Genomic DNA, 20,718 nt, shown 5'->3' on the forward strand with positions numbered 1-20,718 from the left:
GCAGAGCAGTACCCTTGGACTCATCGCCCTGAAAATGGTGATGGAGACAACTTACTGTACTTGCCATCCTTCAGCTACTCCGTTTTCTAAGTAAACACATGGCCTGAGATGTTTGAGAACTATGGAAACTAGCAGTTTTCATCTTTGATGCCAGCTGAGAGTCTTTTTCTAACATTCCAAATAAGGTACAAAATCAGCAATGGCAGTTTTATTTTTTCCATCACAAATATCTGGCCTAGAAAAATGTCATTATAAATCGTATGATTACAAGTTACTAATACACATAGACCTTAGCTAGCTGTTAAAGTTTAGTTTTTGTGGGGTTCCCATCGAAGCTCAGTGGAAACAAATCTGATTCGCATCCATGAGGACACAGGTTTGATCCTTGGCCTTGCTCAGTGGGTTAAGGATCCAGTGTTGCCTGAATTGCAGTTTAAGTCACAGACTCGGCTCAGATCCTGTATGGCTATGGCTGTGGCTGTGGTGTAGGCCAGCAGCCACAGCTTCGATTGACCCCTAGCCTGGGAACCTCTATATGCTGCGGTGCAGCCCTAAAAAGACAAAAAAAAACAAAAACAAAAAACCAGGTAAGTTTCTCCTAACCAACATTTTTTTTCTTGTGCGTTACATGCGTCTGTCATTTTATATAGTTATATAAAATAATTCCAAGAATGTAATTTTTTTTTTTAACTTTTCTTAGTGCACATTAGGGAATTATATACCTTGCTGGCATTTAAAAAAAAAAATTCTTTTCCTAAATTAGTTTATGCTGTTTCATGGAATCTGATAGAAAGGCTTATGTCAAATATTGAATAAAGTAGTAAGCTTTTTTATGGATGGGGAAAGCCAACATTTCCAGTTGCTGCCACTGGTTGTATATTTTCCCTTTGTAAGCAGGAATAGTCACTGACTTTAGAATCTTTATTGCTCTCTCATACTGATATTTTCAAGAATAATTCTAGGAGTGAGTACTGGTTGGATTTGAGCAAAATAAGCAAGTAAACAACCCCCCCCCCCAAGTTATCATAGTAAAAATCAGTTTTGTATTTGTACTACTATGGGTTTTTTAAATTTAAAATAACATTTAAATTCTAATTGGTCTCAGTGAATTGATTTAATTCAGAAACATCAGGATAATTTTATTTGATTCAAGGGGTTGCCAAATGTTAATTTACTTGGAGAGGGGGATCGGAGGCCTCCGTGGGTCCCCTTCAGGTTAAGTATGTATTTGAAATTGAAAGACTTCCTGTAGGTATCTGGAATGGAATTATATTGGGCTGCAAGTTAAATCATTGAGCTTTTGTTTAACTCCATTAAAATAAGTATCTTCTCAGCATGCCTTTCATGAATTTGAAAGAGAATAATTTCCTGAAGATTTTAAGCACGATGGAACAAAGTTCTGTTTTCATTTTAACTCTCATTCAGCATTTGTATATATTTAACTATGCTGACTTGTCAATTTGAAAGGCAAAAAATGCCCCTCAGTTTTTATCTGCTAAAGAATACTTATTGGAACATGACTGTTTCTGCTTTCAGTAGGGAACATCATTTGCCTAAGTGTCTGGTTTATACCAAATGTTTGTTTTATATATGGTATAATTCACGGTGGTTTGAAAATTGTTCTCAGAAATTAAGCAAAGATAGATTAATAGCTAAAGGAGCTGAGTTTAGGTAATATTTTTAACAGTTTTGTCAGAAACATGATTGAGATGAAAAACTTCGAAATGTTACTTTCCTTTCTTGACCAAGAGGTAAGCATCATTAAAATTGAGTAGCATGATGTAAATTACTGTGTATAATATCTTTTGAAAGGCTTCTTTTTTCCTTTCCTTTTCTTTCGTTTCCTTCCTTCCTTCCCTCCCTCCCTCCTTCTGTCTATCCCTCCCTCCATTCCTTTGTGCTGCATTTGCAGCATATGCAAGTTTCCAGGCTAGGAGTTGAATCAGAGCTGCAGCTGAAGCCTGTACCACCGCCATGGCAGCACCAAGTCCAAGCCACAAGGGAAAGGCATATTTCTAAATAATTCTTTTTATCTAGTAATTCACAGCATATTAATCAGGTGCTGTGTGTAACTCATTTTTCCCCTAGATAATTTATTCCAAGATCTCTTGTTTGAGAAATGTAAAACTTTATACAGAATGTTTGAAATGAAGAGAAACCTGAACGTTAGTGGTGGTTTCTAGCTGATAACTCCTGTGTATTGGGCTTGAATTGTTTTAATTTTGATGACCTGGAGCTCATCAAAGAAGACAGTGGATTCTGCTGTCATGCACATATGTGTTCATGCCTAACTGCACAATAAAAAGGCCTTAGAGTTTCTGGGGAGAAACTAGTCAGAGGTACAAGATTCCCAAACTTCAGCAATGACATACTTGTGAAGAAAGATAGGAACCGAATAAAAACAGCAGAGCTGCTCTACTGTTCTACAGTTTACAAATGCATGAACAGTACAATGAATGTGGCACTTGACTTCAAAGAAGTGAGCCTGCGGGGGTACCTGAGGGAAGAGTTGTATTTGTGACTTAACTTGCAGGTGGCTGGAGGGACTGCTGGAGTTGGAGGGAAGGCTACCACACCCGACCTAGGAGGGGGCTGGTGGTGTGAGGTGTGCGTGTGTGTTTTTGTTTAGTTCAACTAGGCACAGTTTTCTCCTTTTCACCTAGTGTTTATCTGGGACAAAGTCACACATAAGCAAACTGAGATTTGCATTTTGCTCACATTGTTCTCTGGCGTATCCTCTCTTGCAATAAGTTTTTGTCCTCCCCCTTTTTCTGTTGTTTTATTTTTGCACCCATGGCATATGGAGGTTCCCAGGCTAGGGGCTGAATCAGAGCTGCAGCTCCTGGCCTACACCACGGCCACAGCAGCTTGGGATCTGAACCTCATCTTCGACCTACACCACAGCTCACAGCACTGCCAGATCCTTAACCCACTGAGTGAGGCCAGGGAGCCATTGTGCATCCTCAGGGGTACTAGTCAGTTTTGTTAGCTGAGCCGTGATGGGAACTCTTTGTATACTTTTAAGTTATAAGAATTATGGATATCTAGAAATGAAAAACTTTCTTTCCCCTTACCAGATTATAAAGGATCCCTGCTGAACATGTGCTTACATTCAGATTTAAAGAATTATGTGTTTTGCTTAAATATAGTCTGTGAGATTATATGTTATACACTCCTGCCCTCCCCCCAAAAGAGAAAAAGAGGAAAATTAAGGAAAACCACAGTTTTATGAGTTAACTGGGTATGGCCATCGTGCCATTATTTTCATTGATTTTTTTTTAATTAACTTAATTTGTCCTTTAATTGGTTGACTTGCGTGTATACCAGGTTTTCAGGGTTTACTAGCTGCTTTCCCAATTTTTATATTTCATAGCACTAAATATAGTAGGTATTTATTTAAGTACTTTAATACCTTTACAAACCAGAAGCTATAAATACAGGTTATTTACAAGTTCATTTTTATTTCTTTATGTTTTTTAGGGCCGCACATGGAAGTTCCCAGGACGGGGGGTCAAATCAGAGCTGCAGCTTCCGGCCTACACCACAGCCACAGTATCTATCACGGGCTCTGAGCCACATTTGCAGCATACACCACAACTCACAGCAACACTGGATCCTTAACCCACTGAGTGAGGCTGGGATCAAACCCCAATCCTCATGGATACAGATTCGATACCACTGAGCCACACTGGGAATTCCCAAGTTCATTTTAATATCAACAGATTTTTAATTGCTTTGTTGGACAACGTTACTTCATTTATTTGTGAAGCATGCTGTGCCATGAGCAAAGCTTTCTAGGAGTGAAGTTACCTGGGTCAGTCACATCTTCTATACTAGTTTACTGCGTTAACTCTTGCCTTTTCTCAGTTTTAACATCTATAAAATGAGAGAATTATCTCTCTTTCTTCTTTTTTCTTCCTTTTTTAAGGCTGCACTTGTGACATATAGAAGTTCCCGGGCCAGGGGTTGAATGGGAGCTGCAGCCTCTGGTCTACGCCACGGCCACACTGGATCTGAGCTGTATCTATGATCTACACTGCAACTTGTGGCAAAGCCAGATCCTTAACCCACTGAGCGAGGTCAGGGATCAAATCCACATCCTCGCAGACACTATGTCGGTTTCTTAACCTGCTGAGCCATCACAGGAACTCCAGAATTCGCTCTCTTAAGTTCTCTTCCAGTTGCAGTACCTCCGGGTGTCGTAAAAAACAGCATCACTTAAACAAGCGCTTGAATTCTTACTGTGGGATGGGTGCCACAGTAAGTGTTTTTGGAAAGCTCATTTAAACTAGCATGCCCTTGGAGATGAGGAGACCAAGACAGAGATTTTGGTAATTTGCTCAACGTTATCCAGCCAGACTGGCGGCATAGCTGGGGCTCAAACCTGGGTAAACTATGCGCTTTCAGCCATTGAAACATTGATTCTCCACCGTGTGGGGCCCCTGAAAACTATAGGGGAGACTGAGGCAGGTCCCTGCATTCCATGATCACCCCACTAAAGGAGAGTTTTGTATTTTGTATGTATGTGTGTCCCACAGAGGGACTTCAGGGGAAGCATGTGTCTGTGAGAAAACCACGTTAGAATGTGAAGATACACATTTTCAGGCTGAGTAACTGCAGGTTTTAACTGACTTCTTTAAGGTTGTTTGGATAAACCACAGCGTTCTGATGCGATGGTGCTGAACGTGGTGAGACTCAGGGAACTATGGAGATGTGATGGCCAAAATCCCACTTATTTGATACCTACGATTAATTACAAATACATACAGAAATTAAAATAGTTATGCTGAGTCGCTTACCTTAAAAGTGTTTAGTCAAGCCCAATCCCCTGTATGTATGTAAATAGGATCTCCTTGAGGAGAATAATGGTTTCTTTTTCATCTTTGGGGTTTTTTTGTTTGTTTTTTTAAGGGCTACAGTTGTGGTATATGGAAGCTCCCAGGCTAAGAGTCAAATGGGAACTGCAGTTGAGGCCTACACCACAGGCACAGCAACGTTGGAACCAAGACACTGCTGGCAGCAGTGCTGGATCCTTAACCCACTGAGCGAGGCCAGGGATTGAAACCTGCGTTCTCACAGACGCTATGTCAGGTTCTTAACCCACTGAGCCACAATGGGAACTCTTCTTTCTCATCTTTGTGTCTGTGTGGCACCTAGAACAATATTTTTTCCCCTGTATTCACTTTAAGTGTTGAGTGAATGGTCAGTTCAGTTTTACAGTGTTTGAGATGTTTCTCCAGAGAGCTCCATGTGTCTGCCAAGGCCCTGCCAGATCTTCGAATTACACTCAGGAAGTCAGCTGAGCAGGCTTTCAGGAAGATGAAGGAAGCAAACACGGGGTGTTGAGACTTTGCTCATCTCACAGCCCCTAAACCTAAAGGGGCAGGTGTTTCATAGCAATACACGGAGCCCAGTGAGAGTGGGGCTAGTGCAGGAAGGACAGACTGACAGCAGTGACTGACACAGTGAGCAGGGAAGGGGTGCAAGAGGAGTCCCTGTCCTAGTTCTGCTGCCCTCTGCTCTCCTGCCAGCCCTCTCTGCTGAACCCACTTGGAGTACAGAGTGATGGGGCTTGTGTCTTGGGGAAGGGGACAAATGGAAAAGAGCCAGCACATTAGGAACGTATCTAGACCTGGTCCCTTTAGGCTGCTGGAATAGAATACCATAGACCGGTGGCTTATAAGTAACAGGAATTTATTTCTCACAGTTCTGGAAGCCGGGAAGTCCAAGGTCAAGACTCTGGCAGATTCGGTTTGTGAGGGCCTGCTGCCTGGTTCGCCTTTTCACTCTAACCTCACATGGCTGCAGGAAGGAGGTAGGCAGCTCCTTGGGGGGTCTCTCTCTCTGTTTTATAAGGGCACTAATCCCACCCAGAACAGCTCTGCCCTTGGGACCTAATCGACACTCCCCATAGACCCCCATCTCCAAACACCATCCATCACACTGGCTGTAAGAATTTTTTTTAAAAAGACATTTGAATGCACTTTGTTTAACTCAGTAGCATATTTCCTTAATGGTATAGGAACAAGTTTATCTGTATAAACACAGTGTTAATTTACCTGAATATTATTCCTTTGAACATGGAGTTGAAAATACTCAGTTGTGGCTAAACGGTTTTCAAAACAGCCTAGCTTAACAACAGGTGCAAGGCAGTCAATTCTTTTTTTCACACTTATTACTAAGTTTCAGTTTTTTTATCACAGTGATTTTATTAATATTTCTTCATTTGCTTAATTATTCCAAAGTACATTGAAGACACAATATCTTAACTATAAATATATCACCATACCTCAAAGTTGTCTTCTCCAGCATAACCACAATACCATTATTGCTGAGACCAGCTCAGCAGGATGGGGCTGAAGAATGGGTGCTGTGGAACTTAAGGAAAAAAAGTTAACATAAAACAAGACACAGAGACATTTATCTTAAGTAAAGGTGGGAACCGGGGGACTCAAGCTCTCAGGGACCAAGAGCCCTGCCTCAAGAAACCACACTGCTTTTATTGTGCTCTTGAGGATTATGTCAAATAAAAAGGGGGTTGTAGGTGCAGGATATAGGTTTGTTTTTTTTTTTATTTTAAGTTCTTTTATTATTTTAAAAGTCACTTAGCTGGTAGATGGTTAAACTTTTACTCTAAACTTTAGGCATTTAAGAATCATTAGCATTTGAGTTAGCTATCTGTGCAAGCATTTCAGAGAATCCTCACTGTGCCTCTGCAAACGGCATGCCTATTTGAGGCAACCCTGTGTGCCTAGGTTTGCACCTTGGTTCTCTTTGCTAATGCGTATTCTCCTAACGACCACTCATAAACCACTTGGCCATGAGGTTCCTCTTTCTCTTACTCTTTAGAGGACATATCATGCTTGTGCAAATGGCGTGCCAATCCGCACAGGTCCAGCGTGCCTAGACCAATGTATTATGTCCTCATTCAGCTGACCCCGCGAATAACCCATGCCTTTAGGTCTTTGTTCTTAAGCTTAAGTCTTTTACCATCACCGTGACTGTTTCTCAAGCAGGAAGATGGGACAAAGTAAGGAAGGACAAGATGGAGTTTTCAGCAAAGAGGCTAAGAAAATATTATAAAAACACGTCTCGCAACACATTATCACACCTAAGCAAAGTCACAATTTGCTAGTATGAATTTTGCAGGGACATAAGCATGATTGAAGCATGCATTGTCATTGAAGGCAATTTGATCTACCACTTGCAAAAAATATTCAAATATCCCTCTATCAGTTATATTATCATATATATTTTATGAAATGCCAAGCGTGTTTCAGGTATTTTCCAGTTAATTGTTTCATATTCACATTGCCAAGAATTTACATAAAGTACTGAGGTTAAAGTATCAGTAGGTGGTGCTGCTGAGGTTGAATCCAGAAAAATCTATAATAAACATTTAATTGAAGGAGAGGATTCAGACAGGTTATTTGGGAAAGAATATACAGGGCTATCAATTTCTGATTTGTTTTTCATGACATCTGAAAAACGTTGGTTTTTAGAATTTTGATTTACTAAATATGTGGAATATCCTGGATGTGCCCCACAGGAAGCAGCCTTGGATGTATCCCTACAGAATCTGAAGGACGGGCGTGTTACTGATAATCTGACATGCATCCTGGGGGGTAATGACTATTGCCTTTTTTTTCCCCCTCTTTTCATGGCCACACCTGCAGCATATCACAGTTCCTGGGCTAGGGGTTAAATCAGAGCTGCAGCTGCAGGACTGTGCCACAGCCACACTGGATCAAGCCGCATCTGTGACCTACACCACAGCTCACAGCAATGCCAGATCCTTAACTCACTGAGCAAGGCCAGGGATCGAACCAGCATCCTTGGGGAGACAACATCAGGTCCTTAACCTGCTGAGCCGCGATGGGAACTTCCAACTATTGCCTTCTTGTGCTAATTTACTTCTTGAGATGTAAGTAATGAATCAAAATGAGTATCAGGACTCTTTAAATGATTCAATTTTAATTTCCTAGAGAAGAGAAGAACATGCCATTTAACAAAAGCCACAAGCCATCCTCACGGTCCCATTAGTTCAGGAAACACTGACAGAGTTCACCCTTTTTCTTTTGGCCTAAATGTCCTTAAACACTTGACCTGAGTTTTCACAAACATCCTGGAGTCAGCAGTCACCTATGAAGGGGTGAAGAAAGCTACGGATCCTCTCCCTAGAAAAATGCTCCCACATCGAGTTTCAGATGCTTCAGAGAGATCAGAGTCCATCTCCATAGCCATCTGACACACATGTCCTGTGGAATCAGTTTAAAATGCCTCAGCCTGGATAGCAAAGTGTCCCCTCGTGGTGGCCCGCCACTCTCAATGGCCGTCTTGCCACATTATGTCTGTCACAGTCAGGAGCTGAACATATTTGATAGATGATGTCCCTGAACACATGGGAAAATTGAAATTAACCTGCATGGTTTCCCTACAGCCTATGGGCATCCCTCACAATACAGAATGTAGTCTACGGAGGAAATGATCTAGGCAAGATTTTGCAGCCATTGGCATCTTCCAGGGAAAAAAATGGTAAAGGAGATTGCGCTGATCTGACAAGCCAATTTTTCCTTTTCTCAAACACAAGCCTCTTCTTTCAAGCATCGTATTAGGGCCACGGCGTATCACAGCAAAGGTGGTTCTGGAAGCACACTCGTTCAGGCCTCTCCAGTCTTTTCCCAAAACATCCTTCAGCATCACCAGACCTTGAATGTAGCAGCAGAGGTTTCACGTCAGTCAAAGTTTTTTTTTTTTAATTATTATTATCGAGACGAATAGATTTGTTACTAGTCTGAATCAACTTAGCAGTCTGATACCCACTGTAATATAAATTCAAAGTATTGTCATCATAGAGGAGAGTCAGATAGACTAAATTCCCCAGGTCAGATCCCAAATACATGTTAAAAATAGAAATCATATATGGTCCATTACCACTGTAGTGGTCATTTAACCACTGCATTTTGTTTATTAATATATTTATTATAATGATTAGCCGGCTGTTTTTGTGGAATTGGTTTAGCCAAACGTAAGTAATCCAGGGGAAAAAAAACATAATTCATATTGAGTGGCATGACACAGTTCTTTGTTTTTATTTTTTGTTGTGTTTTTTTGTATTCCTTTGGTTGTCCCTGCAGCATATAGAAGTTCCTGGGCCTGGGGTCGAGCTCGAGCCACAGCAGTGATGACACTGAATCCTTAACTGCTGGGCCACCAGGGAACTCTCAGGGCATAGTTTTTAAAAATACATGCAGACAATTTTAAAATGTGAACATAGTTTTTTTGTGTATGAAATTTTCATTTCTTTATTTCTCATCATCTCCTTTTAGCAATAGCCTAAAATTACAAGTGTAATTCAACAGATATTTGAGCACCAGTGGACGCTAACAATGACTAAGTAGACAGAAGAGAGTTGGCACAGCAGGCCTGATCACCGTCTTTGCAAAGTCCTGTTTGTCAAGTGGACCCTTGGCTGGCATTTGGGAACTTGGATTTGGGGAAAGTCCTTGGGCCTAAACTACTTCTGCACATGATGTGATGAGTACTAAACACCTGCTTCCCTTCTGAGAGTCTGTGGTTTGGGGACATGCCACGTAGAGAGTATCTACATGACCAGCCCAGTAAAAGCCCAGGCACTAGGTCTATTGAGCTTTCCTGGTTGTCACAACTTGTTCTTGGGGGAATTCAGCTCATCCTATGGGACTCTCTGGGCATAGGACTCTTAGAAGCTTTTACCTGTTGTCCCCAGGACTTCCCTGCCCTCCATCCAACCTGCCTTTTCCTGTTGCTGGTTTTGCTTCAGGTCCTTTCCATGTGATAAGTTATAGCCATGAGTATGATATGTTGAGCCCTGTGCATCCTTCTAGGGAATCAGCAAAATTGCAGGTGGAGGTGGGATCCTGTAAGTGCAGAAATACACTGTCACCTCCTTTAAGGAGGTCACAAGTGTGTCAGGAAGTAACATTTAAAATTACATGTACATCGGGAGTTCCCCTATGGCTCAGTGGTAATGAACCTGACTAGTATTCCTGAGGATGAGAGTTCAATCCCTGGCCCCACTCAGTGGGTTAAGGATCCAGTATTGCCATGAGCTGTGGTGTAGTTTGCAGACGAGGCTCAGATCAGTGACTGTGGTATATGTTGGCAGCTGTAGCTCCGATTCGACCCCTAGCCTGGAAATTTCCATATGCTTCAAGTGTGGCCCTAAAAAGTCAGAAAAAAAAAAAAAAAAAAAAAAAACAGTGAAACCTTACACACACATTTAGGGAGTTCCCATTGTGGCTCAGTGGTAATGAATCCAACTAACATCCATGAGGATGCAGGTTCTATCTGTGGCTCTGCTCAGTAGGTTAAGGATCTGGCATTGCCATGAGCTGTGGTCTAGGTCGCAGATGCAGCTCAGATGTGGTGTTGTGGCTATGATGTAGGCCAGCAGTTGCAGCTCTGATTCAACCCCTAGCCTGGAAACTTACATATGCTACACCTGCAGCCCTAAAAGGAAAAAAAAAAACAAAACAAAACCAAAAAAAACCAACCCCCCCCCAATATCCTAAAAAACCCTACATGTACATTTAAATCTACAGCATGAGGTAGAATTTAGTAAGGCATAAAGAACAGATAAAGCTAATACTTTAACTGGGGACTTAGAAATAGGCATTAATCATTTCAGTGCTCTGGAGCAAAATTTTTTTCTTCAACTTTATTGAGGTAATAATTGACACACACAAAGAAATCACACATAGTCAATGTGCACCATTTGTGATTTTGGATATACGTATATACTTACGTTACAGTCACCACAATCAAGGTAATAACATCCATCAGCTCCAGAAGTTTCCTTGTGTTCCTCAGTTTTGTTTTTGTGGTAAGAACACAACATGAGACTCACCCTCTTAAATTTTTAAGTGTGCAATGCTTTATTATTGGAAGTTCCCTTCTGGCGCAGTGGGTTAAGGATCTGACATTGCTGCAGCTGTGGTGCACACTGAAGCTGCAGTGCAGGTTCTGGTGCAGGTTCTGTCCCTAGCCTGGGAATTTCCGTATGCCATGGGCCTGGCCAAAAAACACGTTAAATATGCAGTACTTAGTATTAACTCTTGGCATAATGCTTTGCAGCGGATCTTTGGAACTTACCCCTCTGGTATAACTAGCTTTATACCCACTGCACAACTACTCCCCATACCTCACTCCTTCTCCTGTTTCAACAGTTATATTGTCTACTTCTACACATTTGACTCTTTCACATGCCTCATGAAAGAGGAGTCATGCAGTATTTGTCCTTCTGTGGTTGGCTTATTTCACTTATTGTGTGTTTTGTGTTGCAAAGAGTAGGACTTCCTTTTTAAAGGCAGAATAATATTCCATTTTATGTATATGCCACAGTTGCCATATCCATCTATTAGTGAACATTTGGGTTACTTTCATGGCTTGGCTGTTGTGAATAAGGCTGTAATGAATGTGGCAATGCAGATACCTCCTCACAATCCTGATTTCAGTTCATTTGGACATACATGCAGAACTGGGATTGCTGGGTCAAATGGTAGGTTCTTTTCCTTTCTTTTCCTTTCCTTTCCTTTCCTTTCCTTTCCTTTCCTTTCCTTTCCGGGCTACAGCAGCTGGCCTATGTCACAGCCATAGCAACATATGATCCGAGCTGTGTCTGCAACATATACCATAGCTCACGGCAACACAGAATCCTTAACCCACTGAGCAAGGCCAGGGATCAAACCCACATCCTTGTGGATACTAGTCTGGTTCATTACCACTAACTCACAATGGGAAATCCCATAGGGTAGTTTTATTTTTAGTATTTTGAGGGAGCTGCATTCTGTTTTCTCTAGCAGCTATGCCATTTTAGATTCCTACCAACTGTGAATAACAAAGTTTCCAATTTCTCCATATCCATCCTCACCAATTCTTATCTTTTTTTTTTTTTTTTATAGAAGTCATCTTGGCAGGTATTGTCTTGTTCCAGGTTTTAGAGGAAACATTTTGCTTTTTCACCATTGAGTATGATGTTAGCTATGGGCTTTTCATATATGGCCTTTATTGGGTTGAGGTAAGTTCATTCTATACTTACTGGGTTTTTTTGTTGTTGTTGTTGAGAGTGTCATGAAAAAGTGTTGAATTTTGTCAAATACTTTTTCTGCATGTATTGAAATGATTATGTGATTTTTGTCCTTGATTCTGTTAATGTGATGTCACATTGGTTTGCATATGTTGAACGGTCCTTATATCCTGCAAATAAGTTGCACTTGGTCATGATTTATGAGCCTTTTAATGTGCTCTTGAATTAAGTTTGCTAATATTTTCTTGAGGATTTTTTAATATCCACATTCATTAGTAATATCGGCCTGTAGTTTTTTGTCTTTACTTGTGCTTTTGTGTGGCTTTACTCTCAGGGTGATGCTGGCCTAATGAAAGGAGTTTGGAAGTATTCTCAGTTCTGTTTTTTTAGAATTTGAAAAGGATTGGTATTAATTCTTCTTGCATATTTGATAGAATTTATGCATGAAGCCATCTGATTCTAGCCTTTTTTTTTTCAATTGGGAGATTCTTGATTCAATCTAATTATTTGTTATTTAATCAGTCTTTCTAGTTTTTTCTTGACTTAATAGTGGTAGTTTTTAATGTTTATTCTAAGTTGTTCAATTTGTTGATGTATAATTGTTCATTTTTGTGTGTGTTTCTATGGCATCAGTTGTAATGTCTCTTTCATTTCTGCTTTTATTTATTTGAATCTTGCTCTTTTTTTCAGTTAGTCTAGCTAATGGTTTGCTGATTATGTTTATCTTATTTAAAAAACTCTTAGTTTTGTCTATTTTTTAGTTGTCTATTCTTTATTTTATTGATTCCTCCTGTATTCATTATTATCTCCTCTTTTATGCTAATTTTGAACTTAGTTTTGTTTTTGTCTTTTTTTGGGCTGCTCCCATGGCATATGGAGGTTCCCAGGCTAGGGGTCTAATCAGAGCTGTAGCCACTGGCCTACGCCAGAGACACAGCAACACGGGATCCGAGCTGCATCTGCGACCCACACCACAGCTCATGGCAACGCCGGATCCTTAACCCACTGAGCAAGGCCAGGGATCAAACACGCAACCTTATGGTTCCTAGTTGGATTTGTTAACCACTGCACCATGATGGAAACTCCTTAGTTTGTTCTTTTTCTAGTTACTTGAGGCGTGAAGTTAGGTTAAATGAAATCTTCTTTTTTTAATGTAGGTGTTCTATAATTAAAAACTCCCCTCTTAGAACTGCTTCTGTTGTATCTCCTAAGCTTTGGTGTATTGGTATATTTTGGTCTTGTTTTCAATTGTCTCAAGATATTTTTAAATTTCCCTTTTGATCTCTTCTTTATCTGAGTGGTTGTTCAAGGGGGTGTTGTTTATATATATTTGTGTTTTTTCCTGACTTCCTCTTGTTCTTAATTTCTATTTTTATTTCATTGAAGAATGCAATAAAATAAAGTAAAAAAGATTTCAGTCTTAGATTTGTAGAGACTTGTTTTGTGACTTAGCATGTGATCTATCTCAAGAAATGTTCCACGTATGCTTAAAAATAGTATATGTTCTCCTGTTCTTGCTTTGGAATATTCTTATATGCTATTAAGTTCAATTGGTTTATAGTGTCGTACAAGTTGGCTGTTTCCTTGTTGACTTTCCATCTGAAAGATATATACATTGTTGAAAATGGAGTATTATAGTGTCCTACGATTACTGTTTTGCTGTCAGTTTCTTCCTTCAGATCTGTCTATATTTGCTTTGATATTGAATGCATAAAATTTATAATAGTATCTTCCTATTGAATTGACTCTTTTATCATTAAATGGCTTTCTTTGTCTCTTAGGAGTTTTTGACTTAAAGTCTATTCTGTTTGGTATAAGTATAGTCACCTTGGCTCTTTTTTGACTATCATTTGTATAGAATATCTTCTTTTATCTCTTAGTTTTCAGCCTCTGTTTGTCCTTAAATTTAAAATGAGACTTTTATGGATCGCATATAGTTGAATTTTTTATGCCTTTGTTTTTTAAGGGCCATACCCTTGGCATATAGAGGTTCCCAGGCTAGGGATTGAATCACAGCTGCAGCTGCCAGCCGATACCACAGCCACAGCAACACCATATCCAAGCCACCTCTGGAACACACACTGCAGCTCATGACAACACTGGATCCTTAACCCACTGAGCAAGGCTAGGGATTTTTTGTGGTGATATGCTTTGATTCTTTTTATCACTGTGCATCTATTATAGGTTTTCCTTTGTGGTTACCATGAGGCTTGCCTTGAAACTGTTATAGTTAGAACAGTCTATTTTAAGCTGTTAGCAATTTAACTTCAATCAAATACAAAAGCTCCACACTTTCACCACACCCCCATTGAGTTTTTTTCTTTTTGTATTGTGCATCTATTACCACATTTTTGTGGTTATCATTTTTGTAATACCTTTGTCTTATAACTTTTATACTTGGATTAAAAATGATTTCCACACTACCGTTGAAGTATTGCAATATGCCGTACATACTTGCCTATGTATTTACCTCTACCAGTGAGATTGTCCTTTTATGTGATTTTGTGTTGCTCTTCAGCATCTGTTCATTTTAACTTGAAAAGTTCCTTTTAGTACTCCTTTTAAGACAGATCTTGTGATGACAAACTCCTTCAGTTTTTGTTTACCTGGGAAAATACCTATCCTTAATTTTTGATGGACAGTTTTGCCAAGTCTGGTTTTCTTGGTTGGCAGGTTTTTTTTTTTTTCTTCAGTACTAAAAATATTTCATTACACTTCTGTCCTCCAAAGTTTCTGCTGAAAAATCTGCTGATAGACTTATGGGGATTCTCTTGTATGTGTTGAGTCTTGTTCTCTTGCTACTTACAAAAATTCTATTTTGTCTTTGGCTTTTGACAATATAAGTATAATATATCTTAAAGTAGACCTCTTCAGAGTCAATTAGTTTGTAGACTGTTAAGATGTCATCCCTACATCTGGAAAATTTTTAGCCATTATTTCTCTCAATAAGCTTTCTCTGCCTTTCTTTCTCTCTTCTTCTCCTGGAACTTCCATGTTGTTTCACTTTATGATGTCCTACAAATCCCATAGGTCCCTTGTTCCTGTCTACCTGTCCTGATGTATTCCTTTGTGAACTGATGATGTTCCCATGGCGATGTGCTTTGATTTCCCTCTTCCTTATCTTTCGTGTATCTGCTGTTGGATTCTGCTTTGTGGTTACCATGACTTAAAAACAACATAAAGATATAAGTCTATTTTAAGCTGATAATTTTACTTTACCTTACTTTATGTTTTTGATATTACAATTTCTCTCTTTTAATATTATGTACACATTAACAAATTATTATATCTATAGTTATTGTTAAGTACTCTTGTACTTTTTATGCTAGCATGATTGATGAACACACTGCCATATTACAGAATTAAAGTATTTCAAATTCGATTATATGCTTTGCCAGTATGTTTTATAGTTTCGTTTCATTTCTCTTTTCTTCTCTTCTTCTTTCTTCCTTCCTTCCTTCCTTTCTTTTTTTCTTTCTATTTTTTTAGGACCACACTTGTGGCATATGGACATTTCCTGGCTCGGGGTCGAATTGGAGCTACAGCTGCCAGCCTATACCACAGCTACAGCAATGCCAGATCCGAGCCACATCTGTGGCTTACACCACAGCTCATGGCAACGCTGGATGCCCAACACACTGAATGAGACCAGGGATTGAATTCGCACCCTCATGGATACTAGTTAGAGTTGTTTCTGCTGAGCCACAGTGGGAAATTCTGGTTTCATGTTTTCAAGTTACTAACTAGCATTCTTTCCTTGATGAAAAAAACTTGAAGGACTACTTTTGGTATTTCTTATAGGGCAGATCTAATGGTGATAAACTCCCTTAGATTTTGTTTTTTGGGCAAAAGCTTTTTCTCTCCTTCATTTCTAAAAGACAACATTTCTTATTTGGCAGGGGTTTTTGTTTGTTCAGCACATTGAATACCACCTTGGTCAGCAAGGTTTCTGCTGAGAAATTCACTGATTGACTTATGTGCATTCCCTTATATATGAGGAATTTGTTTTTCCCTTTGCTTTTTAAAAAAATTAAAAAAATTTTTAGGGCTGCACTTGCAGCACACTAAAGTTCCTGAGCTAGGGGTCGAATCAGAGCTACAGGTGCAGGCCTATGCCACAGCCACAGCAGCACTGGATCTGAGCCACATCTGCAGCTTACAATGCAGCTTGTTGCTACACTGGATCCTTCACTCAGCGAGTGAGGCCAGGGATCAAACCTACATCCTCATGGACACTATGTCAGGTTTTTAACCTGCTGAGCCACATAAGGCACTCCTGTGCATTGATTTCTTAATGTCATTTAGTCTGTGTTTTCTTTTAATTTGTTGAACTTCTTTAAGAAGGTTATTCTGAATTTTTGCAGACAGTTAATAGATCTCCCTGGGTTCAGTCATTGGAGTTAATCATGTTTCCTTGATTATTAATGACCATGTGGCTCTGTATTGATTTTTGTGCATTGGAGAAGGTAGGTACCTCTTTCAGTCTTTCCAGATTGGCTTCAGGAGGGAAAGCTCTTTATCAGTGAGCCTGCCCAGACATTCTGGGTGGGCCATTTGCTGGTGTCTGTGGTTGGCCTTGTTGATAGGGTCCTTGGGCTGGCAGGTCTGGTACCCGAGTCCACAGAGTCAGGCATGGATCCTGGCTCCATAGGGCCAACTGAGTGCTGTGGACCTGGGGTGAGCCCAGTGTCTGGGTCTGCAAGGACTGGCATTGTGCTGGGATAAATACCTGATTTCATGGAGCTAACATGGTACCCTGGTGGGTTGGGAGTCTGGGTGTGTGGTAACTGACCTGGTACTGGACTTGGCTGGGAACCCAGCTAAACAGGAGCCTGCCTGGAGCCTGGGTACATAGGGGATAGTTTGCTGCCTGGAGCTTCAGGTGCCAGCTAGTGCTAGGATGGGCTAGGAGCCTGGGCTTGCAGGAGCCCACCTGGGGCTGTGGGAGTTGGCAGTGCTGGGATGGGCCAGGGCCTGTATGCATGGAGCCCCACCAGGAGCTCCTATGGAAGTCTGGTGCTAGGGTGGGCTTGTGCTGGGGTCTCAGTGAAGTTGGGGTCTCACTTCACTTTTCTCCCATAGGGATGAATGCAAGTTCAATCCCTGGTCTTGCTCAGTGGGTTAAGGATTTAGTGTTGCTGTGGCTATGGTATAGGTCCCAGCTGCAGCTCCAATTTGATCCCTAGCCTGAGAACTTCCATATGCATCAGGTATAGCTGTATAAAAAAAAAAAAAAGTACATTCTGTTAAGACCTTTGAAAGAGTGTTGTATTTCTCTGGCTCGACTACTTTCTTGAGCTAGAGAAGATGGCTGTTTTTATTCAGGAAACTTTACCTGAACCTCTAGGTTGACCATGTGCCTCTCCTTTTTGCACCCATGATAGCTTGAACATACATTTCTCATTGCACTTGTATTGAAGTTATTTATGGATATGTCTGTCTCTTCAAGCAGACTGTAAGCCTGTGAGGGCGGAGAGCATGTCTTGGTCATCTTTGTACCCTTGCATTAGCATAGTAGCTAGCATGGGGAGTCTACTCAGTTCATTTGTGAATTCATTCTGTAACTCACTCATTCAGCAAATAATTATTGAAATCGTACAATGAGCCAAGCACTGTGCTAGTCTGAGTATATAACAGAGATCAAGATTGTTAAAAATCCCTGCCCTGAAGAAACTTATCTTCTCATTGGGGAAGCAGACAATTAATGCAATCAATAAGTCAAATAAACATTATGCTATTAATAAATAATGAGAGCAATAAAGCAGGGAGAAGACTAGGAAATTGAGGAGGTGGGGTATGGGAATTTTGGGTAAGTTGTCTCATTGAGAAAGTGTTTGTAGTTGGCTTTTTGGATATCTGCGTGAGAGACAAGAGAGTGAGCTGGTGAATCCTTGATGCCTGGTGCGTTTGAAGATCATTGAGGAGGACAGTGAGAGAGAGAAATAGGAAATTAAGTCAGAGAAATATGGTGGTTAGTAGGGCTTGAAACTTTTGCTAAAGCTTTGGGCTCTTACTCGAAATGAGATGGGAAACCAGCGGCATGCTTTTGACAGAGAAAAGGTAAGCTGACTGACTTCAAATGTCTATCAAACTAAATAGACCAAATGTACTTTGTACAAGATGACAGATTAATTATGTCCCTTTTAGTCTAACTGGTCGTTGAGGTCAGAGGGTTCCAAACCCACAAGAATTTAAAAAATAGACACTTAAAAATTGTGATTAAAACAAACCAAAACAGGAATTCCCTGGTGGCCAACATTTAAAAGGATCTGGCATTGTCACTGCTGTGGCTCGGATTCAGTCCTGGCCTGGGAACTTCTGCATGCTATGGGTGTGGCAAAAAAAATTCAAAACAAACCCGCACCATGTGGTGGCGTTAGCAAACACCACATTTAGGCAAACCGCTTGGAGATTTGCTCTATCTGTATTAACCAAAATAACTAGATCAAGTGATTTTATCTTAAGTAAGGAACAATGGGGGAGCTGCAAACTTATCATGCCCTTAACCATGAAGATTTGGGAAATGTAAGGTAAATCATTCTGTGAACTTTTGGATGAATATACACTAATTAATTAGGACCGCATCTACACTGAAATGGATTTTATTTCTTTTCTTAAATTTGTCACTTTGGAATATGGAAAGGCCAACTAGATTATTGCAGTTCTTCAAAAAGTAAAATCTGAGAATTGTTGTAAAGAGTGAAATGACTTCTTGTTTTCTTTAATATTCTCTTTCTAATTCTTACCTCCCATTTATATACCACTTCATACAATTTGTGTGATGGTTGTATAGTGGAGTGGGAAGTCTTCATTCATTTTTTCTCTTTCTTTCTTTTTCTTTCTCTCTCTCTCTCTCTTTCTTTCTTTCTTTCAGATTTGAACAATTATAAGAGAAAAACATGATACAAGAGAGCACCATTATTTTTAAAAAGTAAGGACATTCTGGAGTTCCCTGATGGACTGGTGGTTGGAGGATCTGGCACTGTCACTGCTGTGGCGGGGGTTGGATCCTTTGCCCGGGAACTTCCAAATGCTGCAGATGAGGCCAATATGAATAAGGACATTCTTTACATTTTGTTAATTTCAGGAATAGAGTCACTAGATAAACACTGGGTATTCAAAGGTTTCCAAAGATAGATATGCTGTCATCTCTGCTTTTACAAAGTTGCTTATTTATAAAGAGCCAGAGAGATGAAATTCATCCTTTTCCTATAATGTGAATTTGGTATAGTCTGGCCTATGGCAACATGACATTGGTAAAAAGGGGCTTATATCAGATGGTGACGGAATCTTATTGAATTCACTTCCAGTGCTGTATTTGGTGACACCTTCTTATGAGGATCAGTAATGTATTTTGGAAATACTCTTTGCAAATTATAAATAATCAGAAAGTAGGCGCAGGGTCACACTTTCGCCTCTACCCTGGGCTCTCTGTAGATCCGGCTTGATCCCCAGAGCAGTTTCCCCACCACCAGCTCCTGCCCTTTTTGCACATCAACACCACACACGATCACAGGAAACGAACCACGCATACGCCAGAACATTCCTGGCAGTTCGTACATTGTGTTTCACAGAACGAAATGCCAAAAAACAATGAACAAACCTCGAAGTTACAAATGATCTTACTCACAATTTAAGAGACTTTCCATTTTTGACTTCCTGCCTGCAGGAAGGAAGTGACCGTTGGATGTGTGGAGAACAGGTGTGACCCTGGCCAGCATGCTGTCTTCTGCTTACTAAAATAAAAAGCACTGCATCAACACTCCTACATGGAAGTGAGTTCTAACCACAAGACTCAGCCTTTCCACCACAGACCTAGCTTCAGAAAACCAAATCTGTTTCCTACCAGGAAGTCGTTAAACCCAGCATTAAAGAGCAGACTCGAGCAGAGTTCTTTAAATCAGTGCAGGGCAAACCTAAGTATAAAGGGTTTGGGTGATTAGAAAATGTCCCCCTCCATGTCCTTCCAGTTACTGGCAGTGCAATTGCGTGGCAGCCTTGTCAAGGGACTTAGGAAGGAAAGAGTCAGGATTGGCATACACTGGGCCCAGCCAAAGGGTAGGTGATCCTAAACCCGCTCTCGTATCCCTTTGCCTTTGCCTCCGAGTCAGGGGTTAGGCATTATTTCCTCTCAATGGCTTCATGCCATCATCATGGTCTTGCTTTTCTTTGGCAAGCTCGCTGGTTCTCTGTCTCCTTCCCTGTCTCCCAATCTCTTATGGAAAATTTAGACAGATGATACTTTGGAAGGGCCGAGGACCCTGAAATAATGGAAGGCTCTGCCAAAACCCAGACAGTCCTCTCCAGCCTTCTTCATTAATGATTCAAATCCATTATGGAATATGTATTCCTTTTTTTTTTTTTTTCTTTTTATGGCTGTACCTGAGGCATATGGAAGTTCCCGGGCTAGGGGTGAAATCAGAGCTGCAGCTGCCAGTCTATGCCACAGCTACAGCAACACTGGATCTGAGCCATATCTGCTCGTGGCAATGCCGGATCCTTAACCCACTGAGCAAGGCCAGGAACTGAACCTGCAACCTCACAGAGACAATGCCAGAGCCTTAACCCACTGAGCCCCAGTGGGAAATCCAGAATATGCATTCTTGAGGGCCCATGGGTTGGAAAATACTGGGGAAGACACTGTAACATAG

General features: G+C 40.6%; 1 protein-coding gene across 4 annotated transcripts in view; it reads left to right on the forward strand.

Annotated features, from left to right (window-relative positions):
• TMEM236 (transmembrane protein 236) overlaps nt 1–20,718 on the forward strand; it is a 65,743-nt gene continuing 45,025 nt past the window's right edge. Inside the window, exons 1-2 of one of the 4 annotated variants that reach the window (XM_084980204.1) lie at nt 1–185; nt 11,943–12,058. Coding sequence is in view for 1 of the 4 variants with exons in the window: in XM_084980205.1 (XP_084836331.1) it covers nt 12,012–12,058 (47 nt within the window). In the remaining 3 variants the exon portion in view is untranslated. Of the gene's footprint in view, nt 186–5,705; nt 5,816–11,942; nt 12,059–20,718 lie in introns of those variants that run through there. The other 3 variants (XM_084980205.1, XM_084980203.1, XM_021064814.2) reach the window with 3 other exon arrangements.

Source organism: Sus scrofa, chromosome 10 (genome assembly GCF_054392235.1).
Source record: "Sus scrofa isolate SSC_HxYL_T2T_F1_AM1 chromosome 10, Sscrofa_HxYL_maternal_Yorkshire_Landrace_v2.0, whole genome shotgun sequence".
NCBI classification, from domain to species: domain Eukaryota; kingdom Metazoa; phylum Chordata; class Mammalia; order Artiodactyla; family Suidae; genus Sus; species Sus scrofa.